Here is a 21,851-nt window from a genome sequence, read left to right on the forward strand (position 1 = left end):
CACAAATAATGTAAGTGACAATAGGTGATTTATTTTTTAACATATTTTAAAATAGAATCATCAAAGGTTTATGATGAATGAGCAATATGTAATTTATTTTTGAACATTTTTAGACATGTGAATGAACATGCATTAACATATCTGTGAATAATATACACATATCCAAATGAACATCTATGTATCAAATTCGAATAAGCATCTATCAATATTTGAGCGAAAATGTATGTAGTATAACATTCAAATGATGCTCATGAGCATATAATTTAATATGAACTTAAACATGTATTAGTATAATCTATGTGGATATTTTCAATATGAGAATGAAAATGTACGTAATTACATTCAAATAAACATATGTTTAAATACCAGTAAACATTTATTAATATGTAAAGATCATGAACAAAATTAGAGTAATATTCTCTCAAGAATTCAAGAATGAACCCTAGTAGATGTAAGGTAAGAATATAAATGATCATATACTAGTATCATAATGAACATCTATCAAATTGAAAATGAACATTTACTGAAAATGAACATTTGTTCAGTAATCGTCTTCTCCGACGGAACCTTCGAAGTATTCTTCTCTGTTTCGTTTTTACTAATTAAAAATACCACCAAATATAGTAGATTTTAGTCTATTTTGCACAAAAATAAGTGTAATTATAGTAGAGTTTGTTTTAGAATATCAAAACGCAAAAAAAAAAAAAAAAAATCTAGGGTTTACATTCAAAATTCTACTTAAATGAACAAATTCTTACTCTTCTTTTTCGGAATTTAGTTGCGATTGACGAACTTCATCTCGAATGTCAGACATTTTTAGATGTTTTGATGCAATTTGCAGTAATTTTGAAGATTTTTTTCTTGAATTGTAGCGATTTTGAGTATTTGAAGAGAGAGAATATGGTGTTGAAGAGAAATGAAGAATTAACTGCAAGTTCTAACTAGTGCGGTTAGTGGGATGCAGTTAGTAGGGTGTGGTTAGTGGGGGTAAGGGTTTTACAGTAATTTTAGGGGGGGAGTAGGTATTAATGGCTGAAGGGGGGTGTAGTGAATAGGAATTACAACTCAAGAAGGTACTTATAAGGCCCAATTAAGCATTAGGAAGGGCTAAATCAGCCATTACAAAAAAAAAAAAAAAAAAAAAAAGGCCCAATTATAGAAAACGTTGACTTACACAAGTAATTAATACAGTACCTATTACTTCGTACGTTAAACATAAATAAAAAAAAATAAATTAAAAAAAAAAAAAAAAAAGTTGGAGTTCATGCTGGGAATGGCCCACACAAGACCGCAACAACTAGGGGTGAGCAAAGACCCAGGGTACCCGGTACCGGACCCGGAACCGGTTAGGATCCGCCGGGTCCGGACCCGGAACTGGTCCCACCGGTTCCGGGACCGGGTCCAAAATGTCGGACCCGGTTGTAACCGGTTCCGGGACCGGGTCCTAAAATTTCGGACCCGGTACCCACTGGGTACCCGGTTTAAACCAATTCCAGTTCCGGGTACCCGGTCCCGGATCCAGACAATCCGGGTACCCGGAACCGGTACTGATTTAGTTATAAAAAATTATTTTTTTTTAAAAAACCCAACAATCCACAGTCCAATACAACATTAGGCCCATTTCATCCAACTCATTTCTGCTAGGGTTTCTGTCAGCCACTAAGCCTCCTCATTTCATTGAATTCATTTTTGCTAGGGTTTTGTTCTTCTCTGTTCATTCTCAATCTTCTCTGTTCTCCTCTGAAAATCTCATCTTGTCTTCTTTCGTTCTCATCAATTCACTGATTCTCGGTCTTCTTTCGTAAGTATTTTTCTCTTGGTACTCAAAATCTCATCCTCTCTTTCGTTCTCATCAAGCCACCGAACGACTGTCTCTTTCGTAAGTATTTTTCTCACTTTGTTTGCTTTTTGTTTCATCTTGCATATGTAGATCTCTGGTACTGTTTATTACTGCTTGCATTTTCTTTGGAGATAGTTAGAGTGTTTATGTTAATTTTAATTTTTATTTTCTTCAATTTCTGAGGGTGTTACGAGTGTTTAATATGCTGAAATCAATGAATTGGTACAAATTGACTGCACTTATAGTCTTTTTCTGCAATTTCTGGGTGTTTGAATAGATTCTTATTGAGTATTAATTGGTGGGTACCATTTTTAGTTGCTGTACATGTTTAGTTCAGTCATTGCTTTTATAGAAGTTGTTGTTTGGCTGTTAACATTGTGGTGTTGATCTCAGTACATGAGGTGGGTACACTGGGGTTTCGTTTTAATGATGTTATGTTTGCTGCTTGCATTCTCCCTGATAGAGTTAAAAACATTGGAAGAAACAGAGTCAATAACTCAATGTTCTATCTTTTGGCTTTTACCACTTGCGATGGATTAGTGGAAAAATTTCTTTAGAGGAGATATTTCCCAAAGTTCAAAAATTTTTTGTTGAATTTTTTTCCTGACTGAATGATTAAATAAAAAAATCATACTACACTACACTACAATCCCATCTTCTGATCACATTCACCTTGCATCTTTGCAATAGTGTTTTTTTTTTTTTTTTTTTAATCTAGTTATCATGATATTGGTTTACCTTGTTTTTTTCAGATTTTCAGATCTATTTCTTGTTTTATTGAGCTGGTCTTTTCTGAAATTTGTAGTTGTGGAGAAAGATGTAGATGGTGATGCATAGGGGTGAAAGTGAATCGGTGTAAAACCGAACCGAATCGAAAAACCAAACCGAATAAGGAATGTGGTTCGGTTTTTTGGGAGGGTGGTTCGGTTTCGGTGTCAAAAATAAAAAAATTTCGGTTTTCGGTTCGGTTTCGGTTCGGGAAATTGAAAAACCGAACAAAACCGAACCAAACTGAATTATAAGCCCAATCCTACAAAACCCCTGCCTGGCCCAAAACTAAATACCCTAGGTATATAATGAAAAAATAAAAAAAACCCTAATTCCTCTAATCCTCTCAGCCTTTCTCCACTCTTTCGTCCTCCCTCCTGTCTGACTGTCTCCTCTGAGTCTCCGACCACCGTCCAGTACACCAGGACACCAGGCGACCACCGTCAACGGTCCACCTGCTTCTCTCTCTCCTGTCTTCTCCTACTAATTAAGGTATGAAATATGCAATTTGCGAATTCAATTTGCGATTTTAATCGTTTCTCTACTTACTTGCTCTCTCCTGTCTTCTCCTACTAAAGTACTAAATACTAATCGTTGCTACTGCATGTTCAATTGTGAATTGCGATTTTAATTTGCGATTTTAACTTGCGATTTTACTTGCTACATTTTAATTTGTGAAGAATATGGCAATTGGTGATGCTAAAATTGATGAAGTGGTCGAAATACTTGAGTGATTGCTCTGTGCTGCTACTGCTGTGTTGATCTGCTGCTACCGGGTACCCGGTTTTGGAACCGGTTCCTACCGGGTCCGGGACCAGTTCCAAAAAATTTGGATCCGGTATTAACCGGTTCCGGGACCAGTTCCAATTCTTGGGACCCGGTTATAACCGGTTCCGGATCCGGGTATTACAAATATGACCGGGTACCCGGTCTTGCTCACCCCTAGCAACAACCTTACACAAGTTGGTTTACTTTGTCCAACAATTATCAGGCCCAACTTACCCTTTTTATTTAGAAAATTAATTTTGGGGGCCCTTCAAATGAGGGCCTTGTTTGGCTGCTTATATCTCAAGTAGTCAAGTTGGATTTGTGCTCTAAGCTAGGCAAATGGGCAATTATCTTATTGGATAATTAAAATTTAAGAACGTGATAATTAAATATAAAAAAAGTACTGCATAGAAAATTCTTAAGAGATTCAGCATTCTAAGAGTGAGGGATAACTCAAGTGATTATTATTTTCCTTCGATTCGAGGTGATCCTGAAAACGATTCTCATCATTCGCCTTTGTAACTCTCTTAACACCCAAAAAATGGAAGCCAAACATTCTCCTTGACAAGCATCACAAAGAATTCCAAGCGTTCTCCGTGACAAGCATCACAAAGAATTCCTACATTTTTATTTAGCTGTATTATGTAACACTTTGATTTATTTTTACCCTATTTATTTATTATTTTTACCCTATTTATTATATATTTTTTTACTTTAACTATTAATATTGATTTTCAAGAATAAATATATGGTAATTTATGAACGATCAATCGATCATGTTACCTTGTCATATAATGTATAATCTTAGTATATTAACGTAAGTAAATTGATAATTACACATGTTTCGGGTGAAAACAATGGGACCTTGTCGAAGGTCCGATGAAGTGGAGAAGACTGGATTCGGTCCAAGTGATGTTGGGCCGAAGGTTTCCTGCACAGTAAACACACGTAAACTAGCCTCGGGGGTGTTGCCGAGGAAGGCCCCTCCGATGCTAAAGTCAGTACAGTGTGTAGAAAGAGAACACTATGCAAGAGAATTAACTGCTTGAGGCTTTTTTGAATTGAATGTACAAATGTAATATTGATGGCTTTTATACCTTTGCATATATGGAGAAGTTGGGCCTTAGCCCAATTGGCTTGCCTTGTGGACTGATCTTTGACTTTAGCACAATTGGAGAGATGAACCTTGACCTTGGGCTTTTAATTGGATCATTTAATGATTAGGCCCAATTGGACCAAATTGGACCCAAACAACACATATTGACAGTAGATGTATACATTAACAAACAACTAAATAAACACAAAGTTGGTATATAAACTCGCAACAATTTAACACAAACAAAATCCAAGTTCACATTTTATTAATTATTCGAAATCATCACCATATATAAACTAGTGGAAAATTGACATAGAAATCATATGAAAGAGCACAACTGCTCCCTCAATTATTCCAACAGTAAATTAACAAAATAATTAAAAACCAATTGTACGATGTACACTTGTACAAGGTTATTTAGCACTAATTAACAAAAGCACAATGTTTTCTTATTTCACCAGCTGACCCAGTCAGTACTTGAACCTCACCCATCTTAACCATGGCTTGACCAAACTCAGCAAAGAAAGCCTCCAATGGACCATTAACTAGCTCCTTGATGTACGATAGAGTCGTTAGCGATTTCGTAAGGGCGGCGTCCGATTGGAATAGGCCTCGCCTTTTTAAGAGAAGTTTGTAGTAGCTCAAGTCGAATGTCCTGTGACTTCCAGGGTCCATTTCAGCAATGCTTGTGTTGTCACTTGGTGTTTTGCATTTTCTTGCCTTGAGGTTGGCCGCGTACTCGCTGTCGAGTGATGGGTCTTGCCCGTACCCTCGTCCGCTGAAGTTGTATAGTCGCTCGTTGAATGATGAGCAATGTGCTATTCCTATTGTGTGAGCACCTGCAAATATGGTACATAGCGTAGTTCAGCAAATATAAATGTGCATTATCATTATTCATTTTTTTTAAGGAAATATACATTATATTAATCTTTATTATTTATTTATTTTTTAAAATTAAAATAATGTACTTATTTTAAATGGACATTTTTTAACAGGCGGTTATAGTTTCAAAGTTATTATTGATCGATACTTTTAAAATCATAAATAATTATAAATATATACGTAGTATATAATACAGATTAAAGATTTATAATATTGGATTCATTAGTTGATACAGAATTATCGGAGTAATGTACATACAATTTAGTCTTTGAAAATTCAGTTTCAACCTCTTCTTGACTTGTGGTGTGACTAATTGCACATGATATGGTAAAAGTGGGCCAAAATATTCCAAAAAACATATGAGCAAAAGGCTAAGCTACGACAAAGTTTGAGATGATAGGTTGATGGTTACGCTTACCGGAAAGCAAGACCAAGTCTTTCAAATCAAGACCCTTGCTAGCAAAACTGGTCTGGAGTGAGCTGAAGTTGCTAAATGGTGGTGGGATATCTTGCAGTGCTTCACTGGCGTTTGAAATACGTCCGTCTCGTCGACCAGTTGTTACCGGCCACCATGGACCTCCCTAAAAAAATCACAAACGTACTTAGTAAAGTTGATACGGAGTACAATTGTTTCAGAATGGTTACACATTATTACACATACAAAAATGTTAGTCCTTGACAAGGAGAGTGAAGATTTTAGGAGAAATTAAGTATAAAATAAGGTGAAAAATAAAATCAGGAGACACGAAATATAAAACAAGGTGAAAAATTAAATCCAAACAAAGATCATATAGAGTACTTGTATATTATTGCAAGTGTTAAATAATGTCGTCTATACTTACAACGGTCCAAACTGAATCTCTAGCAACCAAAGCAATAATATCTGCACAAGACACAACACCGGGACATTCTTCTTCAAGCATGCTCTTAACACTATCAATGAAGCCAAACCCTCTTAGTGTCAAATTTGGGTTAGCGGTCTTTTCTGTATCATTGTTTCCAACTTCGGTTTTATTCAAGAGCACTGATCCATCACAACCCTGTAAAATCATCAAATAAAAAAAAAAGTAAATAAAAACAACCACATAGTAAGATATACATTAAGTAAAACTAATAAGAACATTAAAACAAGCAAGTTATAGAAGATTATGACTAACCCTAACGAAGCAATCATGAAATTGCATTCGAAGAAGAGGAGCAGCCATAGACTGAGCATGTGGGATGTGTTGATGCACATAATCTTGCACAATTGCCTCGGCTTTCGGGCAACTTTGAGCATAGTAACCAAGCTTCAATTGTGCCTCAGCAAGGCCTACAAACCCTAATACTCCTAGAAATATCATCACCATCATTTTACTAGAAACACCCATTTTCTTATATTTTTTTCTCCAAACTTCCTAATTAATAAACTTAAGAAGCTCCAATGTTTGTGGTAGTAATTAGTACAGGACATGAACTATATATATAGAGTGAAGTTTGAATTGATCTAGCACAGTACGATTAAGTTGTAATAAAGTAATGCATGATAACTAACTATTCATCATAAATTACACTAACTAACATGTGTTATCTTATTATTTTAAGTAATCATAATTTACGTCAATAAGGTTGTAATTAAATGAGTAGTTATATTACTTTATGACAGTGTAACAACTATAGAGTGATTAATTACGTGATTAGTTAGAGTCGGCCGAAGAAGGTGACAAATAATGACAGTTCAATGACAAGATAGTATTTTCCCTAATACTTTTCATGCATATATGTTTGTGCATATACAACAAATAAGTTGTTCAATAATTTGGGATGAAAGTGATTCAACATTCTTCAATTCTTATCAACATGTTCCACAGATTGTAAAGAGGAATATAATGTACCAAGAAGTTTGCATGTGAAACAAATACACATCATGTGCATGTTCTCCTTAGGCCAAGGGGACGGCCACCCTATGCTAATTGGAGCTTCAAAATAGTAAATCATGCGCGATTTCCTTAAAAAATTACTCAATTATGGTGATATTACTTATTAGTTTGTTTGATTCATATGGATTTTAACTATAATAGTAAGTTGGAGCTTCACAATAGTGAATCATGCGCGATTTCCTTAAAAATTACTCTAATTATAGTGATATTATTAATTAGTTTGTGGACGCCCAAATTATTAATCATGTGTGTAATAGGGTAAGGCATCTTGCACGCCCTCATGGCCTCATCAATGACCATTTTTTTTGCATTCCTTAGCTTCTAACTCTAAGGGAGATAGATGATATTCATGATCAGTTACATTTTGAAAATCACACAAAATTATTATAATATATATATATATATATATATATATATATATATATATATATATATATATATATATATATATATATAACCACTGGTCCAAATTACTCGCAACTTTGAAATATTTTATATAATACCCCAAAGTTGCGAGTAATTTGGACCGGAGGTAGTATATGTTTTCATATATAGAAAATCACAACCTCAAACTCCTCTTTCTCATTTCGTAGAATATTGTTAAAAGGTTTTAAAAGGGTATATATAGGTTGTCCTAAGCTGAAAGAGTTGTATGGAACTCTAGAAGGCCTACTATACTAAAATGTTGTCAAGATCAAGATAAGGTATATGTGAATAGTGCAAATTGAAAAATCAAAGTTGAACAATTACACAACATGTGCATGTTTTCCTTAGGCTTAGGGGACGGCCATATGCTAATTGGAGCTTCAAAATATTAAAACATTGCATGCGCCATTTCTTTGAAAAAAATAACTCCAATTATGGTGATATTATTAATTAGCTAGTTTAATTTAATTAATATTGTTTGATTGATATGGAATTTTTTTTTTTTTTTTTGAGGAAATGATTGATATGGAATTTAACTATGAAAGTATAGACCTATATTCTTTAGAGACCCTCCAAATAAAGCTCTTGGCGGCTATGCAATTGGGCATCCTCATCAATGACCATACTTATGCATGCCTTAGCTTTCTAACTCTAATAATGCTTATAGTATAACATAAATTTGTTTTCATGTATGGAAAATTACAGCCATCGAACTTCTATTTCTACTTTCTTATAATTTGATGTAAAAAGTTTGAAAAGGGCCGGTAAAGGTTGTCCTAATAAGCTAGTTGAAAGAGTTGTCTAGAACTTTGGAAGGCCTACAAAAATGTTGTCAAGATAGGTATATAATAGTGCAAGTTGAAAACTAAAAGTTGGACAGTACAATTAAGCTCCGCTCTATTCAAATCTTTTCTTCTCATTTTAAACAAAATAAGCTAAGATAATTATTATTTCTGAAATTAAAGTTCAATTCAAATAAATTTAATTTTTACAAAGATAAGTTCTATTAAAATACTCTCTCTATTCTTAAATAATTAACAGACTTCAATTCACTTTTTTTCACTATTCATATACTAACTTTACCATCGTTTTTAAGTAACGTATAAAAACAAAATTTATCATGAAATAGGTATTAAGATAAAGTTTAAGGGCAAATCAGTAGATTGACATGTGTATCGATCAAGTTTGACTTTGTCAAATTTTCAGGACAAAGGGATCAGAGTAAAATACATCAAACACTACACTTACAAACAAGTTTTCTCACTTGATTGAAGATGATAATTTTGCTAAAATGATGATTTAAATTGACAAGCTTAGACAAATGGGCTGGTGGAAATTAACTGAATTGATTGTGCTATTAATTGTACTTTAACCAATCCATTTTCAAGTTGTACCATATATATATTTGTAAGTTTTACATTATCTACATTTACATTTTTGAGTTTTGACCAACTTTACGTTGTTCATTAAAATGCAAGGAAACATATATAGTGATCACATAAAACCCTTTTTATATTAGTCTCAATAAATGCATTTAATATATATAAAATTATGAGAGTGAGGAATAGCTCAAATGGTTAGAGTATTTCTTCCGATCCTGAAATCGATTCTCACCCCGCCCTTGTGGCTCTCTAAACACCAAAAAAGTATATCAATATAAACTTCTGGTAAATTTTCTTTTAGATGATTGAATATGTTAATGATTGACAAACATGTGAAATTAATATTGACTAGCTAAAAAATATGTAGGAAGTACTAATAAATGGTCCACAACATACAATTGACTTATTGAGAATATCTGTCACTAAATGTGTGTAGGAGAAAATAAGACAAGAACGTGGAGCAAGAACCAGTTAAAACAAGCTAAGAGAGATTTGCATACTAAATTAATTACTTACCTAACTGTGATTAATGCATTTTTTGTTTGTTCATGATTATGTACGTGTAATTGACACCTTAACTTCCGTTATTACCCGTTCAAAAAACAAATATACGGAGTAAATATACAATTCAATGAGACTAAGACAAGGCAGACAACCCTCATGTTGTCATGTTGTAATTTTATCTATTCATGATTGTTAACAATATTAATACAACCAATCAAGTTAACTAGGTATTACCTTCATGATGAACTAATCAAGATAATTAAGTATTCTCATCATGATGAACCAATCAAGTTTAGTATTCTCTTTGTTTCTTGATGTTCTTTTCATTTATCTGAAAGACTGTAACATGATATATAATATGGAGTAGACATCTTTTATCATTATTAGTTTTACTTGAATAAAAAGTAATACTTCTCAACAATTTACTTTAATTTATGACTTACGTGATCCAATATCTTAATTATACTTTAAACTTTGGTAGCAACTACGGGCTTGTTTGGCATCATTTTTGGTTTTCATTTTCTTGTTTTTTTGAAAACCAAAAACCAAAAACAGGAAACAAGAAAAAGGTGTTTCCACTTTTCTGTTGTCAGTTTTCAAATTTATTATAATTTTAATATGTTTAAATAATTTTTGATTCATTATGGGACATATATCATATACTTTTAAAAAACAAAAAACCAAAAAACAGAAAACCACATCAATGCCAAACGAACCGTACGTTACTTGTTTTTAATTTGCTACTGTAACACTATTTGTTTTGATGATGGCATCTATTTTCACTGTATGGGGTCCACATTCAACAATTTTAAAAAATACTCCCAATTAAGGATCTTAATTTCAAATGGAAGAGTAAGAACGAAATTTGGAGAGAATTACATATAAATTTGGTGTAACATAAGCAAATTAAATCATAAATGAATTCATACATGTTTCAATTCCATATATTTACCCCAAATTGAAACCCCTAAATTATAAGCTTTATATTTTAGTGCCATATTAAATCACTAATATAAAGTGGCTATATATTAGGCAAATTGGAACCGCAAATAATTCACGTTCTTTATGTATTGTAAATAGTTTGAATTCTTTTAATTTTAGCGTAAAATCAAATTTTGTTTTTGAGGGAATAGTGGTTTTAGATCTACATTAGGGTTATAAAATTGGTGTAATTTAAATTCTATATTTTAAATTGGGGATAAATTACTTTTATCTTTAAATGTAGGTTTGTTGACAGTCTTGACACCATGTTAAAGGAAAATGAGATCATTAGTGGGCCTAATGCATGCTTGTCCATTTTTTTTTTTTTTGAAATAAAATTGATTCATAAATAAACTCATACGACATCTACAAAGAGATTTAAATCTAATAAATAGATAATAATTGAATCAAATAAAAATATTCCGTAAACAAAGCTACGATCGTTGTTGCAAATCGTACATTCTTCATACCCTCTTTCATATTGCTGTGATTTACAACCTTCATTGACGAGGGGGTCGGTCGATCCGTTGTAATCGTACTGAAAATTTATGTCTGATTCGCTAGATTGTAATCGAAATATTACCCGTGAAACAACTCTATATCAATCAATGAAATAAAAAAGCAAATCCTTCCTTAAAAGAGAGAAGAAAATCACAGTCTTTCAATTTTCGAAGGAGCCAAATCCTTCTAAAGAAGAAGAAAAACCCTGTCTTTCGAGGAAGAAATATTCATCCTAGTAGAGGAAGAATTATTATAAACCTAAAACTATAGACAAAAACACACAAAAACAAACAATTGGGGCTTTCCACCGATAAAAATCGATGGAGCCCCCTTTCAAAATTCAACAATGGAGGCTAGGGTTTTTGAGAGAGAATAGAGGAAAGAGAGGCTAGGGTTTTTTGCATGCTTGTCCATCTAATTCTAAATTTCTAACAATTAAAGAATTTCATAATTTTTTTTGTGAAAACAACTAATACTTGATTTTTTGTCAAAAAAAAAAAAAAAAAAAAAACTAATACTTGATTATTCTAGAGTTGATCAAAGATTGGGATGGGATGGGCTGGGCTGGGCTGATATTTGTTCTGCATTTTTCAGGCCAAGTAATTGGACCAGGCTAAACAATATGGACGACCGTAATTCATTGTTGCATCTATAAGACTACCTATAGGGTTAAACTACTACTTTATCGTAGATTTCGTATATATAATTATTTATTCCATCCATTATTGATGAAGTTCAACCATTATTACAAGTTTTTATTGTGTAATCAACCATATGGTGATCCATTTGATTTTGACATTCCTAATTTTTATAGTTTTGAATTAAATACTCAGTAAGAAACACTAAAAAAATATATTTTGTGTTATCGATTAAATTAAGCATTCCAAGTCGTTGTAGTATAGTGGTAAGTATTCCCGCCTGTCACGCGGGTGACCCGGGTTCGATCCCCGGCAACGGCGTTTTTTCGTTTTTTTTCCTTTTTTTGATATATTTGAGTATTGGACGATTCTTTGATGCACATTTTCCACAAGTCTCTTGATATCAGCATTATTGCTTGGAGGGCTGCATTTGGGCAAGCAGAGATCATATAGTATTGGACTATTGGTACTCGTAATTTACTCAGTAACAACATTTATTTATTTAATTATTTACTACTCTGTACAAGATAGTCGTCAATAACATTCTTTATTACGAAGAACTACAAAAGATCTAAAGGTTATTATGTTTGAGCTAATTAGTTTGAAATGGATTAATAATGTGAGTTGGCTCGAGCTCAGTTTTAATATTTTTGTGCGAGCTTAATTGTCTTGATAAGAGTATGTTGTCATTTTCAAGCTTTGTCCATTAATGAGCTTTATCCATTAATAGAAAGATCACATGATCGATCTCACGTTTGTATTAATTAGAAGTACAATTACGTATGCCTAGAGTTGACTGTTCTTAGATATGTAATCGCGTGCAAAAAGCAAGACATATATTCTTTTTTTTTTTTGTTGACACGTATTTATATTTATTGATTACCATTTAAAAATTTTGAACGCTCAACTATTAGTATGTTTTAGCTATGCCTAGACCATGCAGAACGGGTCATTCGGGTTGGATACGAATCAAATTTGATAGAATTTTAGAGGTGAACTGTTGAAAATATTTTTTCTCTTAAATTTTGTCAAAATCTTTAATTTATTTTCTACTAAGTTAGGTTTTGTGCCCTATACAACAATTTGGATTTACAAGTGAGATTTCATTATTGGACTTGTTGTAGGTGTTTATGGTGAAAATAGAATAGTACACAAGGGTGCACGATGCGCATGTTGCACCCGAAAAACAAATAACATACTGTTGTTTGACAAAGCGCATACTTATGTTTGACAAAGAACATACCTATATAAATATGTTTGATATGTTCTTTACATTATAGCTTATGTTCTTTTAACATATGTTATTATTAATTTTGAAATTTAATTTGAAAATAAAATCTTGAATTATTTTTAGTTGAAAATAATTTTAGAGAGAGAAAAACTAGTAGTAAAATTATTATGAAAAGTTGAATTTTTGGAGAAAAGAAAACTATTTTTGGGGAAATATTATCTTTGGTAAAGATTTTTCCGTTAATGTGTATTTTTTCATGAAATTTTAATTTTTTTTTTTTTTTTGGTGAGAAAGAGGGCCAAGCCCAGAACAAAAAGAAAAACAAAGCAAAACAAAATAACCAAAGAAAAAAAAACGAAACAAAAGCAAAAGAAAAGAAAACAAAAACTCCTAGTAGACTAAGTCCTAGCCGGCACCATACGAGGCCACGAAGCACCTCCCAAATCCTCCAATAAAACAGCCTCAAGATCCTTCGGGACCGCCGATAAAATAGAGATAGGTTGAGACATCTCCACTCCGAAATTAGCAAGTCAATTCGCAGCCCGATTTGCCTCACGATAACAATGTTGGAAAGTGACTTCCCATCCCTCACGAGAGATAAGAGCGCAGCACTTTCTAACGATATGAATATAAGGAGAGTTGGGGGAGTTTTCCTCCACCAACATGCGAACCAGCATTTTAATAAAGTTTTTATCCTCTCACCGAGAGTAGAAGGTGTGACAAAGGTGTGTGATTTGATTGATGATCAGACCAAAGATTGGAACTATGATCTCATTGCTTCCACCTTTGATGAACGTGATGTGAAATGCATTATGCAAATCCCTGTCAGTCTCCGCTCTCCTAAGGACCAGTTGGTATGGGCTTTTTCGAGTGATGGTGTTTATTCTGTTAAGACCGCTTATTTGCTTGGGAAGTCATGTAATCTGGACGAATTCCACAAGGCCTGGGTGATAATCTGGAATTTGGACACAATCCCGAAAGTCAAGCAATTTTTGTGGCGAGCGTGTACAAACTCCCTCCCAACCAGAGAGCTACTGCATTATAGGCATATGGCAGATTCTAATTTGTGCCCATGGTGTGCTGCTGCTTGTGAAACTATGGGTCATACCTTCTTTTTTTGCAATACAGAACTGGACTGTGAAGATCTTGTTCCTGTAGATGCTAGTGAGGACTTCAAAGATATGCTTAAGCGCTGGCAAGAGATGCATCAGAAGAAAGGTTCGAAAGGTGCTGCTCTTTTGTGGTACATTTGGAGTAGAAGAAATGATAAAGTGTTTAATGCAAAGGAAGTCCCACATCTTGTTGTAAAAGAGAGGGTGCTGAGGTTAGTAGCTGACTGCCTCAAATATTTAAGCAAGATTTATGGCGCTGCAGGTTTGAGAAGGCACAAGAGTCCGAATGTTTGGAGTCCACCCCCTGCGGATTTTATCAAGGTGAATTGCGATGCCTGCTTGCGGGATGAAGGGTGGGTGGGACTTGGTGCTGTAGCAAGAAATGAGAGAGGTGATGTTCTGTTTGCAGGGACTCGAAGAGTTCGTGGCTGCTGGCCCCCTGAAATCGCTGAGTGCAAGGCCATTCTATTTGGTCTTAAGCTTGCAAGAAGGTATGGAGCTACAAAGCTAGTGGTTGAATCCGACAGTCAAGTTGTTATCAATCGTCTCTCGAAGGCTGTTTCTTTCTTCTCGGACTTAGATTCTGTTTTAGATGATGCTATGTTTGTTTGTAAGAACTTTGATTTCGTTTCTTGGTCTCATGTTCGTAGGGATGGGAACTCCGTTGCCCATCACCTAGCTAGGATAGTACCTTTTGGCCTTGAGCAAGTGTGGGAACATCATTGCCCTAGCGTTTTCTCAAAAAAAAAAAAAAAAAAAAAATAAAGTTATTATCTTGTTCTTTTTGTAATGTCTTCTTATTCTTTTGTAGTGCATGTTCTTTGTCAAACATAAACATGTTCTTTTTCGAAAACCTTAATGCTCTTTTTCCAACAACTGAATGTTCTTTCCGCCTTTTTTTATTTAACCGGGTGCACCAGATCATGCATTAGTTTATGGCCTATTTTTAGGCTTCATGTTGTGAGGTTAATTATTGGGCTATTTAAATTCATTAATTCATTCTTGGAAATTAAATTTGGAAAAAAATAATCCAAACTATTTTTGTTGTGTGAACTTCAATCAAAACTATAAATGAATTTTGCTATTGATGATATGAATTACGGAGTATTGGCAAATTTGTGCAAAATGATATGCCCAATTAGCATTGCATTGCTATGTCATTCAGACAATGAGACAAGGTTAGCATTAAGTGTCTACTTGAATATGGGTGTTCAAGTGCCGGACTCGATCATTTTATAGAGAAAAAGTGGAGTTTTTGATTAAGATGAAGAATTCGAGTTTCGAGTCCATCACAATACAACACGACATGGATTTTTTTATGTAAATAAGGGTGTACTATTGAAGTAACATAACTTAATTGTCAGCATTCTACCAAAAAAGATAGCCCAATTGTCAATGGTATTCTTGATAACCTTTTTCCAACGTTTAAAATATCTAAATTGTTATTTTTTTCTATTATTATTTTGGTGTTTAGAGAGCCATAATGACGGGTGATGAGAATCGATCTCAAAATCTCTTTGAATCGAGAGAGGAGCTCTAACTACTTGAGCTATTCCTCACTCTCTATGATAAATGAATGAAATAAGTAAAAATAAGATGATTAAACATGACGTAAGTTATAACTAGTTTATGGGCTTCCTTTACAATCGGGACAGGGCCATAAGGCCATTTACAATAGTTCTACTTACCTTTTTGAAAACTTAATATTTATGAAAATCAACAAAACTAACTGCAAGCTTATTATTCAAGTCGTTGTAGTATAGTGGTAAGTATTCCCGCCTGTCACGCGGGTGACCCGGGTTCGATCCCCGGCAACGGCGCTATTTTTGTTCAATTTTTCATACACTGTACTAGAGACAATGCAAATATATTAATAAGAGTTACTCGGTTATAAGGGTTATTTTGATCTTTTACAACCGAAATCAACACATGTGGTCACATACGGAGTACATAGATACTAGATCATCAAACCATGCATACAACAACATATTAATGTAGTTGTGATAAAATTCCATAGAATACGAGTACCAAGTACGTAAGAAAACAAGGTAACTAGATTGATGAACTACACTTCATTTATAAGCTTAAAAGCTTGTAATTTTTCAATTCCAAAGGTAACTTAATCTAAACATCGTTAGATCATTAGTCAACATATATTATTGTTGGACTTAGCTTGTTTTGGTGGTTCAACAGTCCCAGTCCTGAGGTCGGGGGGAACACCTCCAATCTGCGAAAAATCCACACGTACATCCTCCGCAACACCAAGTCGCAAAATTGCACTTCCCGTCTTAACCGACACAAGTGAGAGGTTTATTGCCACCACCAATCCCTTCTAACATAATGTTTGATAGGGGGCGATAATCGAGTTGGCGGGCAGCCAAGGTGGTTTGAGGTATAGTTGTCAAGACCACCAAAAATACGAGCGTTAGTACAACGCTCGTTTTCTTCACCATCCCCATCTAAGCTTCTACTCGTAAGATATTTATTTTAGAGTTTAGATAATGAATTGGTTGCTTATTTATAAGATTGAGTGTGTGCCCTATTTTATAAACGGGCCAAGGCATACATTTACGTTGCTTGTGCGCGCAGGTGAAATGATCAGATTAGCATTACTCTTAGTGTTGGTACTCGTACTTTACTCGGTAATAACAACATTATTTATTTTATTACTGCTAAAATAGAGAGAAAATAGAAGTGAATGACTTAGCTTTTCATTGATGGCTACAACCTCTCTATATAAAATACAAGTTAACCCTAATATGATAGGATTAGGAAACTAGGAAAATAAGGAAAAGATATCAAAAAGATATTCACCAGCCTCAAGAGATACTAACGAAATATTTCCTAAAAAATATCCTAATATATTCTCAATAATTACTCTGCACAAGGATAACATTCTTTATTACTATAAACGACGATTGAAAGTATGCAGAGTTTATTCTGTTTGAGCTAAACTTGAAATGAAATAATAATGTGAGTTAGCTCAAACTTTTCAATTTTTTGTGCGAGTTTGTCATATTCGACCTTTGTTCACTAAAAAGCTCATTTTAACAAGTTGAGTTAAAGCTCGATCTTGAACAAACTAAATTTGGACTTGATAATTCTTGAGACCTTGATCGAGTTACCACCTAAAATAAAATAGAAAATATGAATGAATATTGTATACATTGTAAAATGAGTAACATCTCTAGTGTGTAATATGTATGATATGATTTTGATCTTTATAATAATATATTTATATAATCAAAGTTTTACTGATTGATTACAAAGTCAAAATGTGACAATGAACTAACTAAAGGCGAATCAGGAATGACACGTGTCATCTCCTGATAAAATATTTTCCCGTCTTTTTTTTTTTCTTTTTTTAATTTTTCTTTTGGTCAAACCTCAATAATAATAAGATATTCTTTACATATTTAAGGTATTATATAATAGAATATTATTTTTAGCTAATGACTATATATAATCACTCTTTTTTTTTCTCCAACTTTATTACTTTTGCCAATAAAGTCTATTTCAATTAGAGAAGAAAATATTTTGCTAACATATAAAAATATATATTCTTTACTTTTGTACTCTTCCTATTAATAATACCGTGTGTCAACATTTTGTGCAAAAATAATTTCAACTAAGAAATTTATAGTACATCAATGTAATATATGGACAATCTTAACTAATCATTTAAAAAATAATAATTTGTGGTGAATACAATTTTCCTTCCCTACTTCAACATAATAATGTTGATAATTACCTATAAAAAAAGTAATTAAACAAAATTTATTATATTAGTAAAAATTTACTATACTACTCATATGTTATGTAAAAATCCCTAACAATTCGATCAATAACTCTAAATTAAAAGAAAAAATTATTAATTATCAGGAAATAAATATAAAGTCAAATGATTTTGCATAAACATTAAACATTGTGTCGAACAAAGTATGTTAACAAAATTAGGCAAATGGTATATCTATGTATGTGTGTATGTATCGTTTGGGTACTAATATAAAGTTTTTATTTTTTATACGGTGTAGTATAAAACCTCATAGTCCATAAATTTATTTCATTTCATTTTATTTGTTAAGTCTTTTGCATCAATAATCTTGACATCTTTGACATGAGAATATATTAAAATTATAGCTATTTTGTTTCCTTAAGAAATATACTTGGGAATTCTTTTTTTAGTACATATATAATTTACAATAAATTTTAGTAAAACCGTGCATGGCACGGAACTTAAGCTAGTATATTTATATAATCAAAGTTTTACTGATTGATTACAAAGTCAAAATGTGACAATGAACTAACTAAATATTAAGTACAACACGTTTTGAACCATGTCTGCACGCATCATATAACATATGCCATAAATTCACATCACGTACAGGAATGTGAAAATCGGCACATTATCAATCGGCTTCGTATGATTTATATTACAAAATATTAAAATTTAATTAAAAAAAAAAACATTTCAGACGAATCTAACTAGATTATACATGACTATAATTAAATTATAATCACAAAAGCTAGTTAGTTAAAGTAGATTTTCGATTTTAATATTATCAAATGTCAAAACATGGCAAGCTTTCACATTTCGTATTATAATGAAACGAAACACGTCCTTTCTTCAATTTCCAAAACCATGATTTTAGTATATATATCATTTGCATGCCTAGAAAATTGTTATTTGGTAATAGCTTGTTAAAATTCCTCCATTGTTTTCACAAAGTTCACCGAAATCAATCAATTAAGATTTAAAAGAAATAAATTGTGTTAGCTAATTAAGAAAGATGGAGAGAGCAAAGGATGATATGAGAGAAAGATTAAATGAAGTATATCATATCATGTTTTGAAGACGGAGTTGTTACAAGATCCTGCCGTCGACTACGATCATGTCTCTCGTCAATGGCTCGAACAGGTGCAGTGGTTCGATCAATTCATTTGTTCCACTAAATACATTTTCGATCTCTCTTTTCTTAGATAAGTTCATTGTTACGTGTAGTTAACGCTATTTCATTCTTTAAACTTGACGTACAGATGATGTATTATACTATACCTGGAGGTAACACATATATTCTTCGAATTACACTGTATATTTAATGTGTAATTGATTTTTATTGTGTTAATCATATATACGGAATACTAAAAAATCATATTATGGATCTAATTAATTACAATATTATATATATTAATGATTGAATTTGGGTGATCAGGAAAAATGATTAGAGGGTTGTCTGTGATTGAAAGTTATAAGTTACTTAATGAAGGAAAAGGAAACCAACTCTCTGAAAATGGCCTTTTCCAAGCTTCTGTTCTTGGCTGGTGCACTCAATGGGTATGCTTGACTCCTTCCGTTCCTAAATAATTGATTTTAACTTCTTTTTTTTTTTTTTTAGAAAATTGACACATGACACGTTTAAACTTGACATGTATGTCAATGTACAGGTTAATACCTTAGATAGATAAATATAATTAAATATTAGAAAAAAATATATATAAAAAGTTGATATTATAAACATTATATTAATACTTAAAAATATATTTCATGATATTAAAAATATAAATTAATAAAAAATGATGGTCAAAATTCGTATGTATATATTGAAAAATAAAATAAAATGGTCTAATATGTCGATTATTTAGGAAATGAGTAGTGTTCAGTTGTAAATTGAACTTAAGTATTCCTTATCGATGCATGTTTACAATGCAGCTAGTGGGATACTTTCTTGTTCTGGATGATATTACGGATAATTCTCACACGAGGCGCGGCCGGTCTTGTTGGTTTAGATTGCCTAAGGTTTTTGCTGTAATTCTTAGCATTCTGATGACCTTACAAAATATTGAATCTATTTCTTGACATTCATATAGCCTATGTTCTCATCACCTAATTTTCATATATTTTAACAAAAGCTAGTTCAGAAAAATTTAGAAATACCCTAGGCCAGTTCAATTCTCAAATAAAAAAAAAGTTTTAATAAGTGCAAACCCATTAAAGTCTAGATTTTTTCCAAGTTCAAATTTGTGATAAAAAAAAGTGAAAAGAGCATAGCATTAATTTGCATATGTCGTTCTCACTTGCATAATACATACTTGTATACGTCAACATGCATTTTAGAATTTTGAATTAGAATTCTTGTGCAGTTTGCATGTGCTTTGCTAATGCTAGGTGATGAGAAGCTAGCTGATGATGTTAAGGATATCCTTCTTGAGATGGGCATCTACTTCCAAATACAGGTGCTAATGTATTCTATCTATTAATCGATTTGATGCTTCGTTTATGATGCTTGGCATGAATGAGGCTTGCACTCTCATAAATCCTCATTAATTAGCATGTTTATGAAGCCTTCATGCTTGTTTGCAAAGGGATTGATCATATCGGAATGATTTATTTTTCTATTATTTGGCAGGATGACTATTTAGACTGCTTTGGTGATCCTGAAATAAGTGGCAAGGTTAGTTTGTGAATTCAAGTGTGATGATGAAATTGATGATTAATTACTCATTTCATTGGCCGATGATAAATTAACTAACTGATGGAACTTGTAAAATTTTATACTTATTTTATTAGATTGGATCAGATATTGAAGAATTCAAGTGTTCTTGGTTAGTTGTGAAAGCTTTAGAAGTTTGCAACAAGGAGCAAATTAAAGAAAATATTATGTGTAATAACTCTAATTCGATCTTTTTACAAATTACATGAATAGTGTTATTGTGTTAAAACTTAAAAGTGGTACTACAGACGCTCATTATTACCTCAATGATGTACATGAGTCTTATTTTACAGGATAACTATGGGAAAGCGGACCCAATAAATGTTAATGTCGTCAAATCTATCTATAAAGATCTCAATCTTCAGGTATAACGACGACTGAATATAATGATAGATAATATCGTGCACACAATAATTGCTAATTCTTCTCCCTTCGTTTAATAAATTGTGTTATATATGGTAGGGCATCTTTACTGAATATGAGGTTGATGTATATAAGAAGCTAACAACTAGCATTGAAGCTCTACCCAGCAAAAGTGTGCAAGCAGTGCTGAAGTCGTACTTGGATAAAATCTTCAAGAGGCAGAAATAGGTATTTGTACTTTATACATAACATTAAACATAGGTATGTCAGTATGTGGATACTTAGAATAGTTTCAACTCGATCTCAATTAGTTTTCAAATATCAAGTTCTTATCATTCATAATTTCATACATGCATATTCACACTAAATGGTGATGTGTGAAAATTAATCCAAACTATGTAACTTGCTCTTGGTAACATAAATTATTGCCATTTTTGTGCTATGATTTACTTTGATGAATGTAAATAGAGTAGTTGGCATCCACTGAGTTAAATGTATACCAAGTATATTTATGCCCAATTTTAATGGCATTGACCTTTAAAAATTCCTGCGAATAATTTCTAATTTAAAAGAAACTATTTTATAAGCATTGTGTGTTAAATTTAAGCCACTAGCAAAATAATTTCCAACTTTTTGACAATTACCACCTATAATTATAGCTGTTTTAGGAATTACCACCTACAAGTTTTTTTTTTGTTAAATTTATCACCTACATTTTTCCAAAACTCTAAAACTCCCCACCACTTTAAACAACCCCTCAACGATAACGTCATCCTTGCTATTTCCCTCCGTTTTCTTTCTTTTTCACTCGATAGATTCTCACTTCCCTCTTCTTCCACTTCCATTTAAATTGATGCATAACTTGAAATCGAATTGCTAAAAACCCTAATTTTTGAAGATTCGAAGCAAGAACATTGAATTTGAAACCCTAATTAATTTTTAATTTTAG

General features: G+C 32.6%; 1 protein-coding gene, 2 non-coding genes and 1 pseudogene across 3 annotated transcripts; 3 read left to right on the forward strand and 1 right to left on the reverse strand.

Annotated features, from left to right (window-relative positions):
* Positions 1–4,704: 4,704 nt before the first annotated feature.
* Positions 4,705–6,893, reverse strand: LOC110693543 (peroxidase 3-like). Its single transcript, XM_021870667.1, has 4 exons — positions 6,512–6,893; positions 6,197–6,394; positions 5,773–5,935; positions 4,705–5,311 (listed from the first exon to the last, which is right to left on the reverse strand). Exons 1-4 carry the CDS (start codon positions 6,722–6,724, stop codon positions 4,896–4,898), a joined length of 990 nt encoding a protein of 329 aa, XP_021726359.1. The 5' UTR covers positions 6,725–6,893; the 3' UTR covers positions 4,705–4,895.
* A 5,061-nt stretch (positions 6,894–11,954) lies between these two features.
* TRNAD-GUC lies at positions 11,955–12,026 on the forward strand. Its single transcript has one exon. It is a non-coding gene; the product is annotated as a tRNA-Asp (tRNA).
* Positions 12,027–15,796: 3,770 nt separating this feature from the next.
* On the forward strand, positions 15,797–15,868 carry TRNAD-GUC. The gene has a single exon. It is a non-coding gene; the product is annotated as a tRNA-Asp (tRNA).
* Positions 15,869–18,838: 2,970 nt separating this feature from the next.
* Positions 18,839–21,130, forward strand: LOC110693395 (annotated as a pseudogene).
* The last annotated feature ends 721 nt before the right edge of the window (positions 21,131–21,851 follow it).

This window comes from Chenopodium quinoa, unplaced genomic scaffold (genome assembly GCF_001683475.1).
Source record: "Chenopodium quinoa cultivar QQ74 unplaced genomic scaffold, ASM168347v1, whole genome shotgun sequence".
Taxonomy (NCBI): domain Eukaryota; kingdom Viridiplantae; phylum Streptophyta; class Magnoliopsida; order Caryophyllales; family Amaranthaceae; genus Chenopodium; species Chenopodium quinoa.

Bases quoted from the DNA above. Each gene is read 5' to 3' on its own strand.
- LOC110693543 (XM_021870667.1), bottom strand. From the start codon at position 6,724: ATGGGTGTTTCTAGTAAAATGATGGTGATGATATTTCTAGGAGTATTA. The intron at 6,395-6,511 runs GTTAGTCATAAT...ATGATTTTACAG, and splicing joins TTCATGATTGCTTCGTTAGG to GGTTGTGATGGATCAGTGCT. The intron at 5,936-6,196 runs GTAAGTATAGAC...TGATTTTTTTAG, and splicing joins GAGATTCAGTTTGGACCGTT to GGAGGTCCATGGTGGCCGGT.